This window comes from Numida meleagris, chromosome 1, assembly GCF_002078875.1.
Source record: "Numida meleagris isolate 19003 breed g44 Domestic line chromosome 1, NumMel1.0, whole genome shotgun sequence".
In the NCBI taxonomy this organism is placed as follows: domain Eukaryota; kingdom Metazoa; phylum Chordata; class Aves; order Galliformes; family Numididae; genus Numida; species Numida meleagris.
In genome coordinates, this window is record NC_034409.1 from 90,168,231 (window position 1) to 90,194,881 (window position 26,651).

Below are 26,651 nucleotides of genomic sequence, written 5' to 3' on the forward strand. Positions count from 1 at the left end.
ACATACCTCTTATTCCATGTGTGAATACTGGAGCCATCAAATACTGGGAAAAAAAAAAAAAAAAAACTTCCTGAAAACATTAATCTGCTTTGCAAAGGGGGTTATTTCTCAGAAGAAGATGTTTTTATGTCACTTGCACAATGCTATTTTGGTGACGTACTTCCCTATAAACAGAGCTTGCATACTTTCCATTCAGCCTGGACATGTCTGTATGAAAAGCACTCAGATGTGCTTTTAATTTGGATAAATACAGGTGAGGATGTCTGTTTGCATCAACACCAACCAAACAGATCCCAGTGCTGTAAGAGGGCATGTGGTTATGAATTCTCATTGGAGAGTGGGTGCTATGTGTTGTTTTCCAGTATTTACTAACTTCTGTTCTTTCTAACATATTTCTGCTGTGAGGTGGTGGCAGAAGGAGGAGGAGGTGGTGGCTTGAGTGTTTTCGCTAATCACCACGTGTCGAAAATAGCAGAAGTCTGGTTGTGCTGTAGGCACATTCCTGCAGCGGTGGCTCTGCCATTTGGGAAAAGTGGGTGACAGCAGTGGGTCAGTGGGAGAAATCTAGCTGTGATGTATCTGGACAGCTTTCCACTGCCAAGGCTTTCTACCACAAGTGCTGATTAGCAAAGTTAATTTCCTCTACATAGCACATACGCTGCAAAATTTCACTTGCCTTTTCTGCTTTTTTTTTCCTAACTGTTTTGTGTGAAAGCAAAGGAAAAAATGTGTTACATGTGATGCTCTCACATCTTCCTCTTTTCCACAGTAATTATTTTTAGCAGAATTTTAAGGCCCTTTCTTATTAAACAGGAGCTTCCCTTTTCAAGCTACAATGCTCTTTCCACCTGGACAAAACTGATCCTGGAGCACATATAGTTAAAATGCTGAAGGCTTATTAAAGTGCAGGAGAAAGCTTATTCCTATGGGGATTTCCCTGTGAATTGTTGAGTTTATAGTACCCGCTATCGTGCTCATATCAAGGAGCCTCTTTTGAACAGGGACTTCAATGCGAGTCCTTCAACTTTGTTAGCACTCCCAACTAAGGGTTCATAATACTTCTTCCCTTGAAGAGCTGGCTTCCAAGAATCAAGGACGTGTGCTCAGGGAAGCTTTAAGTGATGGGCAGATTATGACTTCTGCCTCTGATCAAAGCAGAACAAAGCACTTGACTGCTGTGCTCTTTCTGTTATTGTAATCTCCTTGCGATTGGGGAGCTCTTTGTACGTACTACAAGATACCAGCAGCCATGATACTTAAGAAAAGAGAAGGAGCTCTGGCCGAGAATGACATCCATGAGTTCAGCTTTCTGTACCAAATCTAGAGAACCGTAATGAGGTGATGAGCTGCTCCAGGTTACTCTGTGGATAAGGAGGGGCATGATGCTTTAGGTTGGTGGCTGATGGGAACCCGGCACAAAGGCAGAGAGGCCAGGAGCAGGGCCTCAGGGCTGGGGAGCTCCGCTGTTTTCCCTGCTTGCCTAAGAGCAGGGTTAAATCTTGAGCAAGAAATGCAGATGTGGATGTAACAAGCTGGGTTTTCCTTCTAGCTGTGATACACTAATAGCAAAAAAAAAAATTTTTTTTTTTGAAAGCCTGAATTTAAAATGAAAGTGAGATGGTAAACAGCACGGCTCTGCACTGTATAATGAAGCAGGATAGAGGTTTGGTCCCTATTTGCCTAAGATGCTGCAAGGCCGTATGGGAGGTGTGGGGAGGGGAGCTGGGGCTGTCACTAAAAGAAACAGAATATGCACATGGCATGTTCATGGTTGTTGTTTTTTTTGTTCCCCGAGTATCATGAAAACACTTGTCTGTCAGTATTTGTATGGTCCTAGTGTCATCTCCATTTTCAAACTGTGCTGACGCCCCTGTTAGAAGAAGGCATATGGGTAAAGTACAAATGTACAGGATTGAATTCAGAGCCCAGATCACAAAACACAAGAGACCACACAGTGGATAGGCACGGAACCCCACTCTGATTCACCAGCATACTCTTTCATGTAGAATATTTATTTCTCTGCAAAAAAAAAGGTGTAACCTGCTCTTGCTCTGGCATTTGTTTTCCCTGTAGAAGTACAACCTGCTTAGTTATGTCAAAATAAAACTGATTCGTATACGGTACAGGCAGCCTAACTCACTGCTACGTTCGTCCATTGAATCCACCCAATTCAAGGCAGCTATAATGGAGAAAATCTGGAGCAACGTAGTAGCAAATCATTTCTGATAAAAAGGTTGCATTTGCTTTAAATCAAAGTAATTTGAATCTGCAAGCCAGAAATCTTCATTTAAATAACTGATTCTCATCTCATTTTGCATTTGTTTTTATTCCCTGAAGAAAATCAAGTTTCCATCTGTGTAACCCCTTTTGCTGTGATTACTATCACTAAACATAACCCCTTTTCTGGATCCGAGTTCGTTTTATTTTGCCATAGAGGTGTGCACCACATCTATACTACATTGCATTGCTCAGCACACACCTACTCACCCGACCTGTTATTTACTAAGCAATTTGATTTTATGCTTAGGAGTGTTCAGAAGCTGAAGTTGAGCCACAAAATACGTCAAGAACTTCGTTAAAGGCATCGAATCACCTCTGCTCCCCCCACAGATACTTTGGGCACAAGGAGGAAAGATTGATCGAAAACATGTTTTGCATCCGAAAGTGAGGGAAGCAGCGCTGCCAGGAGCTGTCTGACCACTCTGCTCTACTCGGGATGGCCCTGCACTGTGAGGTCGTGCAGCCAGCGTGATGCTGGCCTCCCTGTCTTGAGCACCAAGGGGATCCTAGCCGTCATCCCACGCCCAGTGCTGCAGGTGAGGAGCTAGAGCCACAAGCCAGCCTGGAGCGGGCCTGCAGCGAGCTGGAGAGCACCGAGGCCGCGGCCTTGGGTGTGCACCCTGCTGGCACTCAGCCATGTCAGGAGAGGTGCTTTTCCTGTAACGCTCTTAATGAAAACAAGCCCAATGAATGCTTGCCAGATTACACCCAGCTCAACTTGAAACTATTTGTTATTATTATTTATTCCAGTTTTAATTTTTTAGGATTATTCCCTGTGTAGCATCAGACGTCTAACTTCAACCTAACCTTCAAAGCCCATGCCACCTGACCTCTACACCCAGCACCCGCAGAAGCACTTTCCTTCCCTCCCAAGCCTTACATCCCCTCTGGCCCCTTTGTTTTGAGGGCTGGGTAGCTCCCACACCCCAGGGAGCCCTGCAAGGCTGTGGCTGCAGGCGCCCGCCCTTGCGCATGCCCCACGAGGAAGTTGCGGGTGGGCGTGAGTCAGCTTATCAGCACCGGCACCCGCGCGCTGCCTGGCCTTCCCCCAGTGCCTGGTGAGGAGTGAGCGTCCCACGGCCCAGCAGAGGCAGCCAGAAGAGGTCGGCGGTGACCCACGGCCGAGTGCTGAGCTCCTGCCTCCTTCCCGACACATTGGTGGTGGTATCTCTCACTTGGTGAAGCCCAAGGGGACAAAGAGAGAAGCAGACTCGGCGAGGCCTGCGCCGGTGGGTTCTTGAGGAGGAAGCAGGTGACAGGACGTCGCGGGTGCTCCGACTGCCGGCCCAGCACTGCACGAAGATGGGGTGCCCGCCGGTGTCAGCCAGCTGGCCCCTGAAGAGGTGGCTTGGGCTCGGGCTTGGGCTCATCATACTCCAGTGCATTACTTTGGGTAAGCGGAGCATCTGTATCATGGTGCCCCCCGTGAGGGAGGTGTGCTGGGTCAGTCAGGGCCAGCTTGGGCTCCTCAAGTTCTTCTGTCATGGCAGAGATGCCCAAGGCATTCCTATGGCATCTCCCTGGCTGACACAGACACTCATGGCTGCCGGGCTGGTGCTGTTGGGGTGGGAGGATGAAGGGTGTTTGTGGCACAAGTCTGCCCGGTGGGGATGAAACAGTGTGCTGGGCCTGAGGGGACAAGCAAGCTGCTGGCTCCTGCGGTGGAATGGTTTCTGGAGTTTTTTGGGTAGCTGAAAGTGAGTTTGTGGTGGGGAGACAGGGCAGGGCCGTCTATTGTGCTGCAATGCAATGAGGGGTCCCTCAGGCAGCACAGCTCCTTGTCAGAGGCCACAATGCTCACCAAAACCCACAGATCACCCAGACCTCAAGGGGCTTGCGTTGAGTCTTCTGAGATGTGTGAAATGCTAACCCTGTAAGCACTCAAAGGTCACTCCTCAGTTGGGATTTGTGTTCATGGGCTGTGCTTACTGGCAGTCCTGGTGTTTCATTGCAGATAACGAAACTCTGGAGCAAACCTGGGCTGAACTGGGGCTTTGATTAAAAATCAAGGGCTGCAAAATAAGGAGGTTTTCATGGTGGTGTTGTGAAACTGCAAGATATTTGATACTCTCCGCTGGGTTTCGTTTTGACTTTCAGTCTCAGAATCTTAAAACAAAACTCAGAGAATTTAGCGGGGATGGAATCGCGGGGCTGGCTGTTAAAAAAGCAGCCTCCAGACCCCCTGTGAGCTCTCCGCTCTCACACCTTTCCCGCAGTCCTTCCCTGATCTCTGTGCTTGCAAAACGCACATCAGGCATGGGCATATTTTGCCCATACTGCAATCATCAAATAATCATGGGCAGAACTGTTTCTCCTTCTGTAGTTTAGGAATTTGTGAGTTTGTGTTATGCTATGAATGTAGTAATGAGTACACATTAATTCATCAGTCTTGTAGGATTACTAAAAAGGATACTGATTCCAAGTCCAAAGACGGGCAGTACTTAGATATACACCCTGCTGCTAATTGTCAGTGCTAGAAATATGAGTTTGATAATATCAGCAAATTAGCAGTTCCAGTGGTTAGTGTACTTTTTCAATATGTTTTACTAAGAGAATGCTCGTTCATCCTGCTGGCCGTCTCTCCATCTGTTCCTCAGTCCTCTGCTCATAACTTTTGAACTCCCTGCCCAGTTTCCACCACCTCTGATAGGAAGGCAGAGTTGGCAGGGCTATGGCCCCTCATTGTGCCCAGCAAACAGCATCTAGAAGGGGCTGTACCAGCACAGCGGCACTGAGGGGCTGGCAATCAGCAGGGAGTCATGGAGAGAGGGCTGGGAGTCACAAGGCAAAAATGCACTGACTTTGGTTGCCCTGTTGCTAAGAAGAGTTACTTCTCTAAACCTGACTGACTGATTACAAAATTGCAGGGTTTGATTTGGCAGTGGACAGAAAGCTGTTTTGGAAGCACTGTGTCAGCTTTTGGGGTGTAATTGTTAGATCCTTCCCACACAATGAGTTTGTGGAAGTCCTGGTGCCTCGGCAGGCTGATAAGGACAGCACAGCTGATGTGCTTGCTTTCTCCCTCTCTATGCACCCATATGAACCCTGCCACCTTTCTCTCCCAAAAGAGGTATTCCTGCACTGGCGGTCCTTAAAACTCCATTACACTGTACCCACATGTGAGCTTTACTGAGGCTTGCAGGTGATGCCTTCCCTAGGCCTCCCACAGGGACCGCAAAGACCAGCTTCTGACCTTCTCGTGGCAGAGCAGTGTGGCACTCGGAGCAGCCACAGCCCTGCCAGTGACTTCTCTGCAGCATTAAGCAGGGCACCAGGGCCAGCAACTTCAGAACCAACCCCACCTAGACTGCTGGTCTCCTAATATCGTGGCACAACGTGGGCACCCAGCGCCCATGGCTACATCTGGCATCCTTAGGCTTAGCCCAGGTGTCCTTGTGCTTGCATATCTCTGTGCTGTAGTGCTCTGAAGGACAAAGAGTGTGCTATGATGAGAGCAGGTACTCTCTGCATACCATAAGTAAAACAGTAATATAGGAATTGTCAGGATGAACTGTGACATTGTAGAGGGCATGAAGGGAGAGAATAATTAAAAATAGTGATTTGAAGATTGTGTTGCATAAGAACTATGCGTATCCAAGCTACCTAGTTAAATATACATACCTATCTATCTATATATATAAAAAAATTGAATTTTCCTGCTCTGAGGTTCACCTCAGGTGACCCACTGAAATATCACTGTAATATAGAGCTGCTCCTGAAATGTCATCTGCTGCTGGAGATGCTGATGTGCATGAATGCCCTGCTGTCTCAGAGCAGTGGAAAAGCAGCAGAACAGCCTCAATTACAGCCTTGATTACAGCGCAAAGTTATTTCTTTACGGTCTATTGCTAGTATCCCTGTGGGCTTGTTTTTCTCCTGCCATTGCACCTTCACACCTACCTACTGCTTGCAGGATGGCTATGTCCTCCGTCTCTGTATGTGGTTGTTATACTGGGAAAACATCACTCAAAGTCATCCAGAATGACCTGTGCCTGCCCAGTGTGCCAAGCTGGCAATGGCGCTGATGGCAGGGACCAGCCACCCCTGGTCTGGTCCGTGGAGTATTCCTTTTCAGCTTCCCTGGAATCTTTTCAACTACCAGAGACTGTCCAGTTCTTGGTTCTTCCCAGTTATGAAAATTTTGGGAAGTTTTGAGGGAAATCCCTACAGCTTTTCAGAGTTATTGTAGAGCTGGGGAAGGAAGGGGGGAATATTCACTTTCCTCAGCATGGCAAAGGAATGTTTGCTCACAAGTAACTCACTCTGGAAATCCCCCTCACATCTTACCACCAGTAAGGAGTACAGAGAGGACCTGGGTTTCGGAAAGGAGTACAGAGAGTAAGGAAGATAATCTGTTTCATGGCCTCTGCTGAATATTGGAGGGGCTGGTAATGAGCACCAGGTGCTTTGTGCCTAATTGCAGTGCCAGCTCTGCCATGGGCTGTGCTGAGGGCAAATTGCACGATGGAGACGGGCAGAAATTTTTCTTTGTGTGCGAGATTTGCCCACTTCACCAGAGGATGCAAATGGAGTTTCTGTCCTATTACTCTTGCTGTTTTCAGCTTTTTATTGTCTTCCTTTTTCTGGATGAGTTTCTGTCTCCTCTGGTTCCAGATATGCAGAAATGTCTTTGGTTGAAAAGCAACAGCAGCAGAACTGAGGAACTCCTGTTTCTGTCCGCCTGTCTGTCCAGAGCGAAACCTGCTGTAAAGCCAGTCTGGAGAAACAGAAACCCGGCCAAGGGCTCCTGCTCTTCCTCATAGACCCCGTTCTGCTATTTCTGGAATTTTTGAATGAAAGAGTTCTTTGGGGGGGAGGGAATTGAACAGGCAAGCAAAATTCTTACACAGTCAAATCATAGTCACATGCATGCACAGAGTTTGCACAGGTCCAGCATCTCTTTTAACCACATTGTGTCCTTTTTCCAATTAGATCGGAATGAATGCAGTTAACTGGTCATCACTCTGAGGCCAATAAATTCTTCCTTTTCTTGGAGCACTGAGGCATTTGTAACCTCTTTGCGATGTGAATGTCAGACATTCCCGCATTTAAACATGCAAAGTTTGGGGCTGAAATTTTTACACCCTGAGGCTGCGCTGCACGCCCTCACACTGCTCCAGCTCACTGCTGCCTTGAGCCTGAGCTGCAGCATGGTCGGATGGCATAGGTGACCTGACACAAATCCTACTCCTGTCCCCTTGCTCGTGCTGGCTCTGGCCCTTCTCTGACCATGGGGTGAGCTCATGCAGCCCCCAGCCTCCCAGAAAGTCTTTTTTCCCCTTCTTTCATGCCAGCAAGGCACACTGACCCAGCCTCTAGGGAGCCCTGAAGGGAAAGCAGCACAAGCATATGGGGCTGGAAGGGCAAGGGGAGTCAGGTCTCCTTTTTCTGTGTGAGAAGGCTGTTAGACTGGGGCAAGTTTGTCATCCAGTTGCAGCTGGAGTCCAGGCTGGAAGAGAACTCCCATGCTCGGGGAACTCCTCCTTCCTTTCTAACATGTTCCCTACCTGCATGCCTTAAACGCGGTGTTCTTCATGATGATGTGGCAAGGCAAACGCGTTCGACTCTCTTGAGCGTTTTTGCTTGGTAAAAAGAGGTCGGTTTTCTTTTTGTGGATGTGAAGTTTATGTTTGATTGCAGCCATTCTGTCCCCTTGGAGGGGCACCGCTCTCAGGAGTCTCGGCAGGTTGTTTGAGAGTATGTAAATCTTTCCCAACACAGAAATGCCACGAGCTTTGCTTCTGCTTTTTCACTGTTATGCTTTTAAAACATCATTAGTCCCAGGGGACTGCCTGGCTGAAAATAAAAGTGCTGAGTGCTGGGTAACGGTGGCACCTCCAGCTACGCTGTGCTCAAAAGATCCCCATGCCTTGGCAAGCCACAGATGCTACCTTATGGTATAAGGGGCACCTGCACATGGCTGCTCTCTCTGCGGCAGGGACCCTGCAGTGTAGCTGTATGCGCCCAACAGACCAGGGCACACCTGCACAGGTAAATGGTGCTTCAGGAAAAAAAAAAAAAGAAGCAGCAAATAAAAGAAAAAAAAAAGAATTTTTTCTAATTCTGAGCAGGCTTATGTGAAAGGCATACTGCTTGCTTTTCCTGGTTGCTGGGCACTTTCACCTCCTGTTAGTCTCAAGAGGAGCTGGCTACGTAGGGAGCGTGTGAGGCAGTGAGGTTTGGAGAGCACTGAAAGGACCGGGGCCTTCGGCAGCGGGTTGGTCTTGACTTCCAAAGCTTTGCTGTGAAGACAGCAGTATTTACAGTGTGGGCATGGGAAGAGTCCATAGAACGACCTGAGGGCATCTCCAGCTGGGGGATAAATACAGAGGAATACAAAGTGGTACAGTCAGTGAGGGACGTGGTCTCCGGGGAAAAAAATTAACAAGTTTATTTTTGTCTTTGTGTGCTACAGATCCCCCCCAAAGGCCTTTCTTACACAACTGCCACATCCAGTTTCTGCTCGAACTTGGGAACTGTAAGAGTGCTCAGCCAGTTGCAGGAACTAAAACATGCAAATCCTCTGCGTGCATCCAGACTCAGTGTTTCCCCTGTCTTTTCCTCTGGCTGGGTCACTCACTCCCGGTGCTGGGAATGGAGAAGGGGAAGGCTCAGACAGACTTCCCTCTGCTCCTTTCCCCAAGTCAGAAATGTCCTTCCATCCCCACCACCAGTGCCCCTCCCAGTGCACACCAACAACACATGAGCATGCCCTCCACCCTTTCTTCCCCATGAAACACCCGTGTGGAGGGCTCTGCAGGAAAGGGGGAGATATTAAGAAACTATTTGGTCAACGTCATCATCTCCCCAAGTACTTTTGCGCCCCGTCTCCAGCCCTTCGCTCAGAGGTGGCCCGGCTAGTGCCGAGGTTAGACAATTGCCAACTAACTTGCAATGAGAGGAGTTGCGGTCTTACTCATTTTATAAGCAAAGCAGACTGGACATACCCAGGCGGTGGGCTTGTCCCAGCACAGGGCCCGCGTGACTCAGAGAGTGGCAGATTTTTATCTCAAGAAGTTCCCAGACAGGGCTGGGGAGGGCAGGAGCAAAGGGAGAAGGACCGGCTGACTGTCGTGGCTCTGGCGCTGTTCTGAGCCCCTCCACCAAAGCATTTCAGATTCCCCTTCTTCTTCTCCGTCACTGATTGCAGATCATGGAAGTTTTTGTGATTGGCAGTTTCTTTCTCATTAAAGCCAGGTTTTTGACAGGGCAGTGACTCAGTTACAGCATGACCTCCCACGTCCTTCTGGATGCTTTCGTGGCATGGAAAGAGGGCGTGAAATGCCTGTAGATGCAGGAAGGTCTCTGGTTTTCACAGCCTGAACCACAAGATTTCAAGGGTTTATTCTCTAAGGGCAGTTACTGCTCTGTTAGCAGGAGTGTGGCTGTGAAGATGGAGGCACACGGAGGTGGGGAGCACAGCTCACACTGCTGTTACGCTGCAGAAGCAAGCAGAGCCAAACGTTTAGAAAACCTCACCCCGCCCTCTCCCTGTCTTGGGCCTGCCATGACATCACTGCAAACTAGGAATAATCCTATCCTCTTATTGCTGCGGCACACTGACAAGTGTGAGCATGTAGGAGGAAATGAGACTGAATGGAGCCGCAGCCAAATGAAGTGGGAGGCAGGTTTTCTTCAGAACTCAAAGGAGTTCTCTGCTCTCCCACCACATCTGGGATGAGTAACTGAACGTGACCTGCCAGGAGGTCACTGTGACGGGACCTAACCAAACTCAGACGGCAGCTGCCTTGCTTTGCCTGAGCAGTGCAGAGCGGCCGAGGGCTGGATAGAAGTAGCAAGTCCTGACCGAAGGTTATGCTGAGGGAGCTCCTCCTGCTGAGGCCTGCTGAGGTCTCCCTGCCTGCAGAAAGGCAGCCTGGGCCACACGATCACAGAATTGCAGGATACCCTAGGTTGGAAGAGACCCATCAGGTTCATTGAGTCCAATTTGCTGCTCCACACAGGACCACTCAAAATCCATCCATCTCTCTGTTTTCTCTGGTCTTTCTCATTTTATGGGGTCTCTGTAGCGAAACGCACAGCAAGGCAGTGACTTCATCCCAGTGTCTCCACATACAAGTTATCTGAGCATCTGATGGGCTCTTTTCAGTATGCTCACTGTTCGGTTTAGCTTGAAGTATTTCTTCCAGTATTCAAGTGTAGCATAGGACATTTGCTATGGAAATCTTTGAAAGGTTCAGAACCCTCACCAGAAAAATGACCTGGGGTAAAGACCGATGGGGTGTGTTTAGCCCTTTAAAGATTCCGTTTTTCGAAATTTCTGAATGTTCAAGCTAATATCAATACCTGACAATTTGCCTGAGAGCTTTTTGCAGGAGTGCCAGCTGAAGAAGTGTGCAGACATGCTGCCTTATGTGCTGCCTCCAGAGGGGCAAAGGCCTTCGGAGCGGCCCACAAGAAAGGGTCTCTCCCTCTATACGAGTTTGTTGAAGATTTTGTGAAAGACTAAAGATGTTTGTTAAAGACCCAATGGCCTTCCTGTTTTTTGACTCTCAGAGTGAACAAAAACAATGCTTTTCCTCTAAGCTTACCTTTCTGTTCCAATTAGCCCTGCTTTGGTGCAGCTGCAGGGTTTGAATGGAGCATGCTTCTCTGCCTGGGGAAAAGGGTCAGCATCGGCCGCACGCTACAGGCTGCCGGTGAGGGAGCAACACGAGCACACAGCAAGGGAGCAGGTGGGCTTCACCCTGGGCAGGAGGGAGGCTTATTTCTTTTTCTAGAAAAGTCATTAAAAATTATTGCCATGGTGGATGCCTCCCCCACCGCCTGGCTACGGAGAGCGTTCAGCACAGAAATGGGACAGAACTGAGTTTTCATTTTTGCTTTGCAGTTCACCTTTAAAGTGAAAGGGGACTTTTGTGGGGCTGAATGACTCTTCATGGACTTTGATTCCTTCAGGCCCTCAGCACTCAGGTTGCAGTTTCAAGGCTGCAGCGCCTTGTAAGGGTAGATGTGACATCAGCAGGAGTTTCCAGCCCTTGTATATGTACTGCCGTGGAGGTTTTTGTTCTCCTTTTGGTGGCAAAGGAGACTCTTAGGGGCGAGGCGTGGAGAACCTCATGCAACCCATGATGTGCCGTCACACTGACATTTTCTGTACGCCTACTCTTCCCCTGTTGCTGCAAAAGGAAATAGAAAATAAATACATAGTCAACTGCGTTATCGGTATCGGTATCCACGATCCCAAAGTTTCGCTGGCTGCTCTTGGAGGCCTTGCCAGCACAAGTAAGAGCTGAACCATGAGAAAAAACAAAGATGTGGTTGAGGAAAAACACAAGCAGACCCACACACAATGCATGCAGACACACAGTGGGAGGAACTTCAAGAATCACAGCCCTGAATGGGTCACTTGGAAGGCAAATGGAAGGAAATGCTTTTTCACACAGTATGGAATCAAACCATGCAACTCAGTGCCGTGGGATGCTATGGAAGCCAAAAATATGTGTGCATTCCCAAAGGGGCAGGGACTGCTCACAGAAGGTAGCTACATCAGTAGTGACTAAGCTGCTGATGTCAAGAAGTCCATAAATTTGTGACTGCCAAAGGTTAGCTGGGTGTGTCAGGCCTTGGCCTGAGCAAGAACAGCTTTTTTTTTTTATCATTTTCTGCCACTGACTGGCTGACACAGGTCAGTGGGCTGAGTGGTCTGACACAGGTCAGTGAGCTGACACAGATCAGCGGGCTGAAACAGGTCAGTGGGATGAGTGGGCTCCTCATCTGCCCCCTGCCTGGTGGCTCCGGTCTGCGCTCATCATAAGAGGAAGTACAGGTAGTGGGGAAAATTGTGTCTGCATCTGTCAGACCTTTCCCTTTGGAAGACCAGTGAGGTGGCTGAGTGGGAGAGGGATAGCAGCTCAATGAGAACTTGTTCAATTACGTTAGCTTCATGTTCAATTTTATTAATTATGTTGTAATGGGTATTAAGACATCTCATTCAATTTCCTACAGGTCTGATGTAAAGCATGCAGGCAGGACAGGGTGAAAGCTCATTTCAGGTTCTGGTCTTGGGACTGCCAAACATCAGCATGCAACCCACAATGATTCCTATAGCGGAAATGCTAAGTCATGGCTTGAAGCAGTGATTGAGCACCTGGTGGGAAGGCAGGGCCAACCCAGGGGAGCCCAGGTGCAAGCAGTGCACCTGCGTGACTGGAAGGTGTGGAGTCAGGATCCACCCCTTCCCAGACCTCATTTAAGGGTTGGCAGTGGAGGTGAGGGTATCTCACTGGAGATCCCTGCCTTCCTGAGGCTATTTAAGGGTAAGCAGCTTTTTTTTCCTTTGTTTCTGTGTCCGTGGCTGTTGCATTTGGGCTTATCCTCTCTTGCTGTAGCCTGGGTCTTTGCTATTCTGCTATTATTGCTGTACTTTCCATTGTGTTATGGTGTTACACTACCCAAATTAAGGATGTGGTGGGGTACTGCCTGTCTCTGCCCAGCACCTGGAGGCTTTCAAAGCACCTCATCAGCCCAACTGGGCACAGGCCAGCATGTCACGTTGCTGCTGGATGTTTGTGGGCATCCTAGGGGTCTGGGAGTCATCTCTGACTCCTGGAGGCAAGTGCCAACAGCATGAGGACAAGGAAAGCAGGGCAACCGTAAAGCAACCCTATCTTCTGGACAAGGGTGTGCAGAGGATGAGTATCATCCTAGAGGCTGCACAGACCCAGGCAGAAGCAGACACGTCTGCCCTGGCCTTGCTGCAGCATAGAGCTGCACGTTAGTGCTGTATTGCTCTTCTAGCTATGGCAGAAGCTCCTGGCGGGGCTGCTCCCTTGTACTTCTTGTCCTGACACTGGTGAGCATCCACCCACTGAGAAGAGGAAGGAAAGTGGGAAAGCAGTAATGCAAAATGGAGGATTACTGCGAAGCCGGTCGAAGTTGTTATAACTTCCCCCTTGCAAGGGTCCCAGACTGTCATCGTAAGCACATGCCTGTGTGGTGAGACACAGCACTGACACAGGCGTGGGGCAGTTTGGGAATGCCTGTGCTGGTTTGCATGTAATTCAAAGGGGGGCCCAGGGAGGCCTACAGGCCTTCAAAAACACGAGTATCTTTTAGCTAGGTTATGCAAACTTGCTCGTTTGCTAATACTGTGCTAGTACAATGATGCAAATGTGGTTCTAGCTGCTATTTATTACTGTAGGGTTGTTTCTGGGATCTTAAAAAGGTGGGGTTTTTTTGTGTTGTTTTTGTTCTTTACAAAAAAAAAAAAAAAAAAAAAACGAAGCCCACAGTCTATCCACTGTGGGCCCGTGTGGAAGCAGGGAATGCAAGAGGGTTAGGACACAGACTTGCTAAACACTGAGCAGAGGAGATAGCAGATGGGGTATGTGTGATTTTTTTTTTTTTTTTTTTTATCCCTTTCCCATGGCTGTCGTGGCAGTTCTTTACTTGGGGGTGTAGTTTTCAAGTTTTCACCCCTATTTCTCTCCAGGTAGGCAAGTCTCCTGCCTTTGCCTTCAGTAATTCACACTGAAATAATTGTGTGCCTGAGGTCTTAAGAAGGACTAGAGCATTGCATAAAAAGCATTGCCAAGGCAGTCCTCTCCTCAGCACAGAGCTGGTGGTGTAAACTGCTCAGTAGATAAAGGGCTGAGGTATGTTAATGGGTGCAGACTGAGCTGAAATAGGTGAGCTCTATGCATCAGGCCTTGGCTTAAGGCCGTACCACTGTCTCACTGCCTTTTGTTTGCCCCTCAACAGGCTGTGCACAGGAGAAGAAAGTGGCCAAAAGCAAAGTGGGGGAAAAAGTCGGCCTGCCTTGTTGTTACAAAATTCCCAGCTCGGAGAGCCTGCAAAACTACCGGGTGTACTGGCAGATGAACATCACGGATGTGGTGCTGGCCTACTCAGGGGAGAAAAAGATCGATGAGCACCCACGCTATATCAACCGGACAAAGATGGACTTTCAGAACCTCACCCTGTGGATCTCCACCCTGGAAATCCTGGACAGTGGCCCTTACCATTGTATTGTTCAGAGCCTCCAGTCTTCACCAGACAAGCCTGGATCTCACCTTTTGTGTGAAGAGCCCGTGACCCTCTTTGTTACTGGTAGGTGGGTTGCCTCCCCACATGTGAGGCTTTCTAGTGCCAGCCTCTAGGGAGAAGGGACACTCCTTGAAGCTTTCAGCATAGTATAGCATAGGCTTTGACCAGGAAATCTGAGAGTGAGAATGTGTGTTAAGCCCCCCATAAGGCTCCTCTGTGCCACAGCAGCGCTTCCTGGGGGCTGGCCCACACATGGACTGCACAGCAGTTCCACAAGCTGAGGCTGAGCTCGGCTGGAGATCTAACGCTTTTTATCTCAAAGAAACTAGTCAAGTTCCTCATCCAAGTTGCTCAAAATGAATCTGAATCTTTTCTTGGAGGCTACAAAAAGTTCCATTGACATGATTTTCCATTTGCACCACTGTTTTTGTGGTGGCTGGTTTCAACCGAAAGCAGAGATACTGGTAACATACATATATATTTATATATACATTTGAATACCTTTAGCAGCAGAGAGTTCCAGAAATCCTCCAAACAAGTAGGTGAAGGAGCATTCCCCAATTAAATGAAATTCCTCGGCAGAAAAATATCCCTGGCTCCTGAGGTCTGGCCACTGCTTGCCGACCTGAGTGAATGAACTATGGACACTTGTGCAAGGAGTCAAATTCAGCCTTCTTTTTGGGACCCAGGAAGAAGATAGGGAACTGAACTGCCAGAACATTCTCTCCCCATGGAGGGAGGATGTATTACTGAGGGCTGAGAAGTTAACCACATGAAAAATGTACAACAATGAATCTCTCTTCCTCTCCACAAATACTCCAATTTCTTGCCTTCCAGAAACCTCATTTCTGTTTTATCAGAAATAGACTATAGTCTATAGAAAAAGCTGCCAGAGCTGGAGGGAGAATGCTATGACATTAGTAGGAGACTTTCTGTTTTGACCATGGGTTTCTAAATAGTTTCAAAATTTTTCTTTCCTCAGCTGACTCCAGTGAGCCAAACATAGAAAGAGAAGTAACAGCCAGTTCGTGTGAATCAACAGAAATGGTGGTAAGATGCTCTTCTCATGGAGGTTTCCCCAAACCCAAAATCTATGGAGTCCTCAACAACGTGTCTGTGGTGTTGAATACCACGTGGGAGTCCGAATCCAGCCTCAGCCCATACAACGTCACTGGCACACTGTGGCTCAACGTGACCAAAGATATCAACTTCACTTGCTTCATTGAATACGATGGCTTTGTCAGGTCCACCAGTTTGCTTCTAGGTAGGTTTTCATACAATGTAGGTTGCTCCAAAAATAATACCTCCTATTTATTTCTGTGGAAACTTTAACAAAGAGCACAATAACACTAATTGATAGAGTAAATTCTCAGCTACGAAACACTATTTTTCAGCATAGTCACGACTACTAGCTGTGCATTTTTGCCAGTGATGAACAAGAGCCTGCATGTCACGCTCACAAAAAATCTACACCAGTGGAGGTGACCCTCTGTTTCCCAGCCTCTGTGACCAGCATAATTGCTGAAATGCATCACCCACTGCCTCTCTGTGTTTGTATACAGTTTGGTCTCCTTAAATGTTCAGCAAGTATTGATGAATGTCAATGGGTACAACTTCCTCCACATGGAGGAATTCCATGACACCTTTGCTTCAAATGCACCTCCATGTCAGATGCCATTGTGTCAGACTGCCCCTCTGATGCCATCTGTTGCACAGCAACAACATGTAACGGAATATTGGTGGAAAAGTTCAGCATCTACCGCCATGATGTTGTGGGCCAACATCATAAAAAAGGCGTATTACTTTTGGAGCCGCCCTTGCAGTTTGTATTACGAAAGTATTTTGTTGAACCTGCTGAGTTGCGTCTTTGAGAAAGTGGTAGATCTCTGTGTATCTGCTCAAACAAGGATGACCCAAGGATCCTGTGAGCAGCACACCAAGATAGTTCAATGGCTCTAAGACAGCAGAGGGGGAGAGGAGAGTTACAACACTCTGACGGATGAGCAGAGACAGCTCAGGCTTCCCACCGCTCTACTGTGAGTCACAGCTGGGCTGATAGGGCATGTGGATCCTGCTGTTATCGAGTGGTGTCAGCCCCAGTGTCTCTCACAGGTTGGGACTGCCACTGTTCAGAGCTCCTCTGTACCAGCATGGTCTTGTTGTCAGTAGTGTGACACACCTGGTGTTTGAATGGAGGGACTTGAGAAATGTGTGTGCCTCCAAGTCTGCGATGACAAAGATTTTCTCATTTCATAAGATGTTTGTTCTTGCTTCAATGTCAGAAACAGTCAGCAGGAGGTCTAGACAAAATACTGCTTTCATGCACATATTTAATGTAGAGGTAACTCAAACAGATATAATTCCATCACTGTTTTTGGCTTAAAAGTGATAATGTAATAAGTCTCTGCCTTGAAAAGTTTGAGGGACAAGGGGAAACAGCATGAGGTAAGGCAGCACACTACAATCCGCATGTTTTGCAGCAGAAAGGGATTTGCAAAAATTCTTAGAGCCAAAAGGATTTTTTTTAGTGTTATTACAAAAAAAAAAAATTAAGTATGTCTCTCGGTCTGAGGTTTTCACTGTAGAGATACAGGCATCTTCAAGGGAAGCTAGGAAAGTGCTGTTTTCCCCAGGAATTGTACCTTATTCATCAAGGTACTTTATTCACTGATCTTTCTAAAATCAAAGGGACTTGTGAAGAGAGCTGCCATTTGATTTCAGGTCAATTGCCAGAAACCAGTGATTCATGAATATTGGTTATTGCTGGATGTAGTACATAATCTCCCTAGAGATCATAGTAGAAGAAGAAGGTTTTGAATATCATACTACATAGAAAAGGAGTGAAAAAAATTAATAATAGTAATATACTGTTGTCACACGCTCTCAGAGAAGGGTGCAATCAATGATGAAAACACAGTCACAAAGCCCTTGCCTTTTGAATTCTAAGAAGTGCAACCACTCCCACTTTAGGGTAATGAAAATAGTTCTCCAAACAAGTCTTTCATGCATGAGTAGTTCTGGACAGAACGCAGCTTCTGCTAAACACAGGAGGCAAACCCTCCTGTGGGGGACATGTGAGGCCAGATTGTACAGCAGGTCAGGGTAGCATCTTAGGAGCTGGATGATGCTTAATTCTGCTAAATGGAAACAATGACAATCTGAAGACCTATGAGCAGGTACCCAGTGTGTTCATTCTTGTTGAATTAGGATTGTCCTGCACTGTATATGAAAGGCCTGTTATCTAATTGTATTTCCAGTTAGCAGAATAGTCATCCCCAGTGGTGGAAAGCCAAAAGGTGCAGACCTACTGACACTAAGCTGTCTCCCAAGACCCTTTTCTTTCTAGGGAGAAATGACATCTCCAGTTCATTAAATACATAGAATCATAGAGTTACCAGGGTTGAAAAAGACCTCCAGATCATCCAGTCCAACCATCCACCTCCCACCAATATTTCCTCACTAAACCACATGCCACATCCACATGGTTCTTGAACACTTCCAGGGATGGCGACTCCACCACCTCCCTGGTCAGCCTGTTCCAGTGCCTAACTACTCTTTTGGAGAAAAAAATAAAATAAAATGAAAAGATATCTTGTTTTCCATCACTTGTGAATCCAGAGAGGAAAAAATAAGCATAAATCTGGTTAAAACAGTAAGAAAAACTGTGGAATACATTTGAGAATGGAAGTTTTCTGGGTAAGAGCTCGGCCTTTTCCGCCAAGCCTAACCAGTTGCTTTAAGAAGTACTTACAAGCCTGTCTTGCTCTTGTTCTGGACAGAGATCCAGCATTTTGGATTCTGTGGATGTGACAAAAATTTCAGTACACGGTACAGGCAGGGGAAATGAAGGGTTTCTATAGATTAGATGCCAGTGTTGTCTGTTTGCTTACTGAATAGGTGTGTTTTCAGGCTGAATATCCCAGTTAGAATTTGGCCCAAACCACCATAATTGACATACCTGCTCTTACAGGAGAATGACAAAATGTTGTTGGGCCCTATACTTACGCTTTATTTCTTCTGTCTCAGCAAAAGCAAATGACTGCATTGTCTCTACTGCACTTCCATCCTATAACGTCATTACTGCTTCAAGTATCATCATTATCACCTTCCTTTTGGCTATCAGCCTAGCAGCAAAATACTTCCCAAGGCATGGTAAGTATAGCTCATTTTTCCAGAAGCAGTTCCTTACTGCTTATGAATTAACTATGTAAAATACACATTTATAGAAACTATACTGACACTAAGTATTTTTGTACCTTCTCCTTGTTTCCTTTTTTCTTCTTCTTCATGCAGCATCTTCTGTCACAAAACCTAAGTCTGGCTCACAACTTTCCTATATTTTGTATGCACACAGCACTAGGGTTCCAGATTGAGACTCCAGTTGTCTTGGGAGTTTTGACAGAAGGTCAGAATATTTCCAAAGAACAGGGATATACAGAGTTGAATTCAGAAAAGTCAAAAGGTCCATTTTTATGCATTAAGGTGCTTGAAGATGTCAAGAATCTTTGTGAGTATCATCAATATAGCTGAGCACTAACAGTTTCAAAATCAGATCTGTCTACACACCCTGCTTGGACAATCTCCCAGAAAAGTCACAGAGCCAGAATTACAATAATGTATGGTACTAGGGCCACAGAAAAGACTGGAGCACTGCAACATCTCACTTTTAGAAAACCCCCAGTCAGGATACATGGATTTGTCTTCTTTGTTGGTCCCAAAAGGGCAGAGGTGAGGTGCCCTGTCCCACCTTCTGAACTCTTCACTAACTTCAGACATTCCCACAAGTTTTGTATTGAAAAGAGGACCTCAGGGTTAGGTGGCAGCTCACCTATTTGTTTGTCTCAAAAATCTCATCAGGTAGCTGCTGCTCCTAGTCATGTTTAAGCTGGCCAGCCAGAAAGCCCCTGAAGATGTGGGCATCTAAATCTAATGCATTTACAAAGGCTGGTAGGCATCCAGCCAGTACTGGAAGTCAACAGCAGTGTATGTCTTCTCTGCACCCTGTTGGTAGCTTTGAAAAGCAGCCCTACAGAAAGACAGCAGGCTTTGCAACGTGTTATAAATATCACCCAATCAAGGTCTGTCAGGTCACTGGAGAAGTGAAGGCCAAAGACAAACTGAGATTGCTCTGTGTCCAGCACACTTAAACCAAAAGCCACCGGTCTGAGAGTATTAGCTCATCATGGTCACAGTGGTATCCCCTGCTGGAAACAGATTCATTCGTTATGCAGCAGGGACTTGGCTCACTCAGGAAGACTTGTGAGTTCATCATGTTCATGTCTCCTGTTAATTCTGTTTCAGTTTCAAGCAAGGTCACTTGCAAGCGAGAGTATGGAGGCAGCATTATTGTGCTTTTTTTCCCTCCTAACCAACCACAGCCTTTCAAAAAACTATGTGACCATTACACTGGGCTGGGCTGATTACCTCTTGGTGCTTTATCACCAAGAAAGGAAGCACCCAGGGAAAGCAGAGACTCTCTCTTAGCAACACCTGTGCATCTCTTCATTTTCCACTCATGTTCCTCAATGACACCAGTGCTGGCTCTTCCCTGTTGTGCCCTGGAGCTGTGTTGATAGAAGAGCAGCAACCTGTTTGAAAACATGAACCTCACGAGCAAGCAGCCTCTGCTGTCAGCTGTGTGGGCAATAAGCTTCTAATTATGGGAAAATAACAAGTGGAATTCAAAGATCTGGCTCTCAATAAACAGGCCTGGAAATTAAAAGGTTCCCTCCCATTAACGGAGTGTGATTCTGGTGCGTTCTGAGATAGCTTTTTTATTGAAAACAGATTGCTTTTTAGATGTTAAACGCATACCAGTGTGGTGAATGGGATCACCTGCAATAGCAGTGGGCTTAGCTGCATAAAATGGAATTTCCCTTTTAGTCCCATTTTCCTAATATGCACATGGAGTGGATCTGCTGAGTCAGGTGGTGCTGCTTCGTACAGTCACTTTGCAGACTGAGTGTAAGCTGTAAGGAACTGAAGCTAGCATTTCAAGCCAACTTCCCAGCTTGTATGCATTGGTGCTGCTGTGTGTTACCACCTGTCAGGGAAGGGAAATGTCTGTCTTTCTCATGCTTCCTGCTGGCGTTGCTACAGATCACCAGTCAAGAGATACTGTGGGAGCTCAGAATACGTCTGAGAGTATTTCTGTTGCTCTCACATAGGAAAAGCTGGACCGAGAGCTGCCTTGAAGCTCAGTCATTTCTGAGCTCAAAAAGCCATGCTTCAAAAGCTGAAGTGTGGGAGGGAATAGAAAAGATAGAGCAAAACGGAAATAAGGGTTCTCAGATGTGTGATTGTTGTGGTGACCAAAACATGTAGGTGCTTTGTTGAGGTTCACATTGCCTAATTTGAGGAGCTCACAGCCTAACCAGCTTGTCCTTGTAGTAACTTAAGAATGAAAACTCTCTAGATATTTTTTTCATCTTTCTGGTTAATTTAACCAAAACCACAGTGTTTTAAAGTCTGTGCAATTATTCTGTGCAATTACAGTTTACTGTAGTAAGAGATCCAGCTTGAATTATAAAAACAAAACCCAATCTTAGATGCTGGGATGCAAACATTTATCAAAGACCTCAGAGGGTTGGTTGGTTTGTTCCTTATTCTAACATTGTTGTTCTTGCACTCAGTTGGTAAGCTGCATTAAGTGACATGTAACTTTTACCGTTATTTCCCTGCTGACCTTATCTTAGCATGTGGTTGGTAGCTTGTCTTTGTGTCAGGCTGGAGTTCTGTGTGCTAATGAGTACAGTTTTATCCATATGTCACTTTACAGTTAACATCTATGTAAGATCGACCATGATCGACTCTATGTAAGAGTCTGATCAGGTCAGACTATGGCTACAGGCTAGTTATGTTCAGATATACTGCAGGGATGAGTCCCACCAAGGAAAAACAGAAGTAATTAGATCTAAAAGATTTTTTTCTTTATTGTCTGAGAATTTCTTCTCTCTACTCTTCCCACTCTCAGTTATACTTTACTTTGTCGAAGAAGACGTTTGGATCAAGCACTTTCAGATATTCTGGAACTCCAAGTACTAATAAGGGATCTTCTCTTTCAGCCTGTTCCCACTGTTCTAAGAATCAAGATTCAGTGGAAGATCATGAGAAAGAAAGTATGGACCCACTCAAGAGCTCTAAAGTGACATGTGAAATGTCATCTCTATGACCAGATCACTTTTGCAGGTACTTTATTTCACCACTCTTTTCTTGGCAAAATAGCTGCTCAGATCAGATTACAGTGCAATGCTAGCTTGCAAAACCGTGTATGGCTTTTGACAGGAGTATGCACTGTCCCTTAGCATTGAAGCAGTAGGGCCCTATTGCCAGCTGTAGGGGAAATGCTAAGTCACAGCCTGAAGCAGTGATTGAGCACCTGGTGGGAAAGCAGGGCCAACCCAGCGGAGTTCAGGTGCAAGCAATGTACCTGATGAGTGGAAGGGGTGGAGCCAGGCTCCACCCCTTCCCAGACCTCATTTAAGGGTTGGCAGTGGAGGCAAGGGTATCTCACTGGAGATCCCTGCCTACCTGAGGCTATTTAAGGGTAAGCAGCGTTTTTCCTTTGTTTCTGTGTCTGCAGCTGCTGCATTGAGCGTATCTTCACTCGCTCCAGCCTAGGCCTTTGCTATTCTGCTATTATTGTTGTGCTTTGCATTACATTATAGCATTACACCAACTCAGACCCATGATATTTCTCAGGCATGGGAGGAGGCTTGTGTTGCTTGTGGGACATTGCTTTCTTAAGGTTATTTCAAATTTCTAGAAATTATTCCAGTGAAAAACATTAGAGGACCTAATTTCCTGGGCTTCTATGCCCCTTTCTTTCTTGAATGGACCTTGCATGGATGGTACACAAGTCTTCATGGCATTTACTTCTGTAATTAAGTCATTTCTAGGGACCAGGTAGGAGTGAAGAGAGTGAGAAGAAAATGAACATTTGAGAGATTTGACTGTTAGTGTCTCCTCTGAAACTGTAAAAGGACACTGGCTAATAGCTGAAGGGTGGGTTGTAGCAAGGTCATCCATCTACTGGGATTTGCAGTGACATCCCCTGCCACTGGGATAGCTCCACATTTTACAGGCCTCCCAGCTAAGAACTGGTCACTCTTTTAGTTTCTGTCCTATTGGACTCATTTGCAAGTAGCTCATCACCTGCTAGTCTCACACGTGGCTTCATCCCCTGGAGGTTACATCTGACTGATGGCCTGCAAGCCACATGCCTCACCTGATGCATAAACATGGGAATATCAGCAATCAGATGAATGAAGGTTTGACCCAATAGTGGTGAAGGAGAAATGAACAAAATGGTAACACCTCTGGCTTTCCCAACAAGATTACCAATAACAGCCCGCTTCTGAGCTGTCTTCATTCCCTTCAGCACCTGGAGGAATGGGGAGAAAGAAAAATTTCTTCTCTAGGTCCTGTGCAGGAAACACTTGCATTTTAAAAGGAGTTACTTTTGATATGAGGTGTTGTAAAGGATGGTATGGGAATGCTTGGGGAAGAGTCTGGCTTGCCAAGGGTTTATGACTTTGAAGCATCATACAGTTGAAAGCCAAAATGTTCAGAGCTGTGTCCTCCAAAGACATTTTCCAAGCCAGGAGATTTAAAGAAAAATTAACAGCTAACAGTTACTTCTTGTCTCATTATCCAGGTGTCTGTGTTTTCCTGGTTTCACCAGAGCATGTTGAATTGCCAGCGTGATAGTACAGAATAATAGCTGCAAAGTCCTAAAAGTCATGAAATTTTTTCAAGTTGTGTTGCAGTACTCTGAAGGCTTAGAATTTTTGAGGCGGAAAGAAGGGGAAACTATCATTCAGGCCACTTTTCTCATTTCCAAACTTGACCACCCACTCATATTTTCCTCTGGGGAAGGCCATATCTGGAACAGATACTAAAACCTTGGTTAGCATGAATACCGGGGGCTTTTGTGAGTACTGTTCGCTGGTGGGAGTTCACCTACTGGATAAATCCATTCTGCCACATTCCTCTTTTTTTTTTTTTTTTAAAGTTTTCCAGGCTTTTTTTTTTTTTTTTGGCTAAGCAGCTAGTATTTCCCAACTCCAGTGCCTGGAACAGCTGCTGTCTGTGGATAGGGCTGGAAGCTGTACATTAGGGCAATGTACTTCTTGCTTAGTGGCAGCCTGTAATCTCGTAACTTTATGATGCACTGAGCCATGTCCTATTGCTGCTTAAATAAGGCAGTACATTCATTAATCACCCTCTCTTCCCAGGGGGATGGCACCTCTGTACGGTCCAAAGGTTTTCGCACTAAGCAAGTGCTGAGCCAGTAGCTCACTGCAGTGTGTGCCTTGAGCTGCCTCTGCACAGCCATTTTTACCATAATAGGAGCCCTCTTGTGGACTATAGCAGGTGATCTGTGTTTGTCTCGGATCTGCCACATTCTGACTTAAATTTAAGAAGGGGAAACAATCAGTAAAAATCTCTTTTCTTGTCTCCCTCAGGTTTCCTATCCTGTGTATTCTGCACTGCAGTCCCCACTGTTCTCTACAGCAATGCTTATTGCGTTGACCCTTAGGCTCTCTGAAAGGGGATGACAGCGGTAGAAAAATCTTCTCAAGAAGACTGACAACATAATCTTGTGTGAATGAATACAAATATCCACCTACGCCACAGAAGCTACGGGGTGGCCTTGCTACAAAGGGTTTGCTGGAATTCCAACTGGGAGGACCCTCCGTGTTCCTACGACAGGTTAGAAGAACATCTTCAGCGTTGTGCTCCTCCACAGTCAGTGGCTCCACAGTATGTCAGCTCGAGAGCTCGGGATACTCTGATGCTGTCTCTGTGGAAATCAGGGGCCCTGCAGAGATTTGGCAGGTAGCCCACATCCACCCACCCCTCTAGCAATGCACAACTGGCCCCAGGCCCCAACACACAAAGTCAAGCCAGGCCATGCCTCCACGGTGCAACTGGGAGCAGCCAAAACTTCTTTTGCATTCAGCCTCGCAGCGGTATCTGCCAGTGCTGTTCGGTGTGGGACAAGTCTGGACTTAGACTTGATGGTTACAGATAGGTGATGTGATATCTCTTTTCCCCTGAAGAAGCAGTAATGCACCCACTTTTCAGGAAAAGGCAAAAATAATACACACCTGCTTGTTTTCACTGAGACTTTGTAGGGAATGATACATACTGACGGCGTAGCAAACGGCTAATACTGCTTATGTACAGCAATGGCAGAAGTTCTCGTAACCTTTCTGTCTTGAAAGAATGGCCTCATCAACCCAGGTACCCAGACACAGCTCCTCCATCTCAGAGGTACAGGGGCATACCTGACACAGACCACCCCACTGATGGTGGTGGTGCATGTGAGCACGTGGATGTGCGTGCATGTGCACACACATACCCAAGCTTTATATGCACTTTTTCCTAGTCACACTTGTCATAAAGCCCCATTTAAACGTCTGTAACAATGAGTGGTTAACTTATGTGTACCAATAGTAATGAAACTTAAGTCAGGGCCTTGCTTCCTAAATCTGCTTTTGTTTGTACATTTGCCTACAATACTTGTTAAAGTAGGTTCTCCATTTTTTGGACAGAGTCTCTCATGGTGACACAGGGATTTACTTTGCTTTGAATGCTGCTTCCTTCTGTCAGCATTCTCTCTTCTCAGCCAGGATGCAGGATGCAAACACTGGATAGGACTCATCTGATGGTGATATTCTTGCCTACCGTGTAGGAAAACATGGTTTCTCATTTTGAAGGGAAAAGAGTGGAAAAAAATCCCAAGCCCCAACAAGCTTCCTGAGCAACTATGCATACTGACTAAACTCCACCCTGTCCTGAATATAACAGGCTTGTTTTGTTTTTCCCTTTTGTTCTGTCCTACTGCAAGCTGAACTCGTTACCTTATTGCTTCATCCATGTACACAGTTAGTGGGATAGGCCAAAGTCTGAAAGCATCATGCCACCATCTTTGTGGGGTATTTTGTTGCTTGAGCTGTTTATCTTGCTAGGACACAACACATGTTCATTTCACATTCTTCTAGTAGGTACATATTGGGAGAAAAAATGCTGGAGGGAACAGGAGTGCTAAAAGCAGTTTACAGTGCATTGAGCAATGAGAGTCTAAGGGATTAGGGCAAGTCACTAGTGAAAAATAAGACACTGCTCTCTTTCTATTCCTGCAAAATCCTGCTGCTCCATCAGCATTTTTACTACTTTCACATTCTATGAGACAAAATGAGAACTTCAGAACATTCCTACTGAGGGGTCAAAAACAGGGAAAAGGAGATATGCTTGCCACAAAGCCCCCAGTGGGTGACAAGGAGCCAAAGTTATTTGCAAATGTGCATTCTGGTTGCAAGTGAGACAGAGGTGGCATAGGAAGCAGTACTACTAAAAGGCAACCTGACCTTGTCATAGCAAGGACTGCCACTGAAATGCGGTCTCATAATTTTCATGCTTCCTTTTCCTTCAGTCTACACGTGCTCTTTCTAGACTACTAGCCTCTTGCAGGCTGAACACCCTCTTCTTCACTTTGACCATTTTCCGTGTTTCCACCTTGCTAACTACGCTGCAGCTCTGCCAGCTGGACCTGAACAGAGGTTTCCCTCTGAATACCCCATGCTCTACTGCTCTCGACCGATGACTGATTGCACAGCACTCTGCAGAAGGGTTTGTCTTTTGCACAGTGCCAAAACTTTCCATGTCATGCCAGACTCCCGCAACACTTCAAATAACTCCTTAAAAAGGAAACCAAAACCTCCACTGACAAATATGCCTAGCATCGGTTTGTTTTTGTATTCAACAGGCAGGTTGTTTGGTTTATTTTCTTCCTTAAGCACTTATATTATGAATCATGTTTTCTATTGCTTTATGCTGTATTTGGTGAATTGCACACAAATGGTTTCCATGAGACCTTTTCAGCTTAATATCTGGGTCTTTCTACCAGGTGAGCTGCTGTTTATCGCGGGTATTTTGTATGTAACATGTACTGGGGTTTCTCCTTTAACTGTATTAAAAGTTAAATTGTATACTCCGTTTAGTTTCCTCAGAAATAAAAGATGTCTTGTACGTGCTGGGAAGTACAGGAATGAGGAACTAACTTCAGCAGGAAACAGTGAAAAATGGCTGCTAATCTTGAGTTGAATGTAATTGGAAGTCTGTGCTTCCCCCTGCTAAGGTGCCTCATAAGGGCACTGAGCACTCCTTCCTTCCATACATGGAGAAGAAAAAGAACACAAGTCTGCTGTATTTTTGCTCTGACAGCTCTGCCAAGGACCAACATCCCTGCTCCACATCACATCAAATACCCACTGAAAGTAGCAGAGAAGAGCTGAGCAATGACACAGCTAAGTGTCACGCACAACCACACACAGAAAATATAAAACACTCCTGTA

At 46.2% G+C, this 26,651-nt stretch overlaps 1 protein-coding gene across 2 annotated transcripts; it reads left to right on the forward strand.

Annotated features, from left to right (window-relative positions):
- Nucleotides 2,544–26,336, forward strand: LOC110401347 (T-lymphocyte activation antigen CD80-like). Of its 2 annotated transcripts, XM_021402346.1 has the most exons (6): nucleotides 2,552–3,673; nucleotides 14,005–14,352; nucleotides 15,272–15,553; nucleotides 18,316–18,441; nucleotides 21,354–21,477; nucleotides 23,757–26,336. In XM_021402346.1, the coding sequence occupies exons 1-5, from the start codon at nucleotides 3,583–3,585 to the stop codon at nucleotides 21,458–21,460; spliced, it is 954 nt and encodes a 317-aa protein (XP_021258021.1). In that variant the 5' UTR covers nucleotides 2,552–3,582; the 3' UTR covers nucleotides 21,461–21,477; nucleotides 23,757–26,336. The 2 variants fall into 2 exon arrangements, with proteins under 2 accessions (XP_021258031.1, XP_021258021.1); XM_021402356.1 differs by lacking the exons at nucleotides 21,354–21,477; nucleotides 23,757–26,336 and adding an exon at nucleotides 18,583–21,347 and having other exon boundaries at nucleotides 2,544–3,673.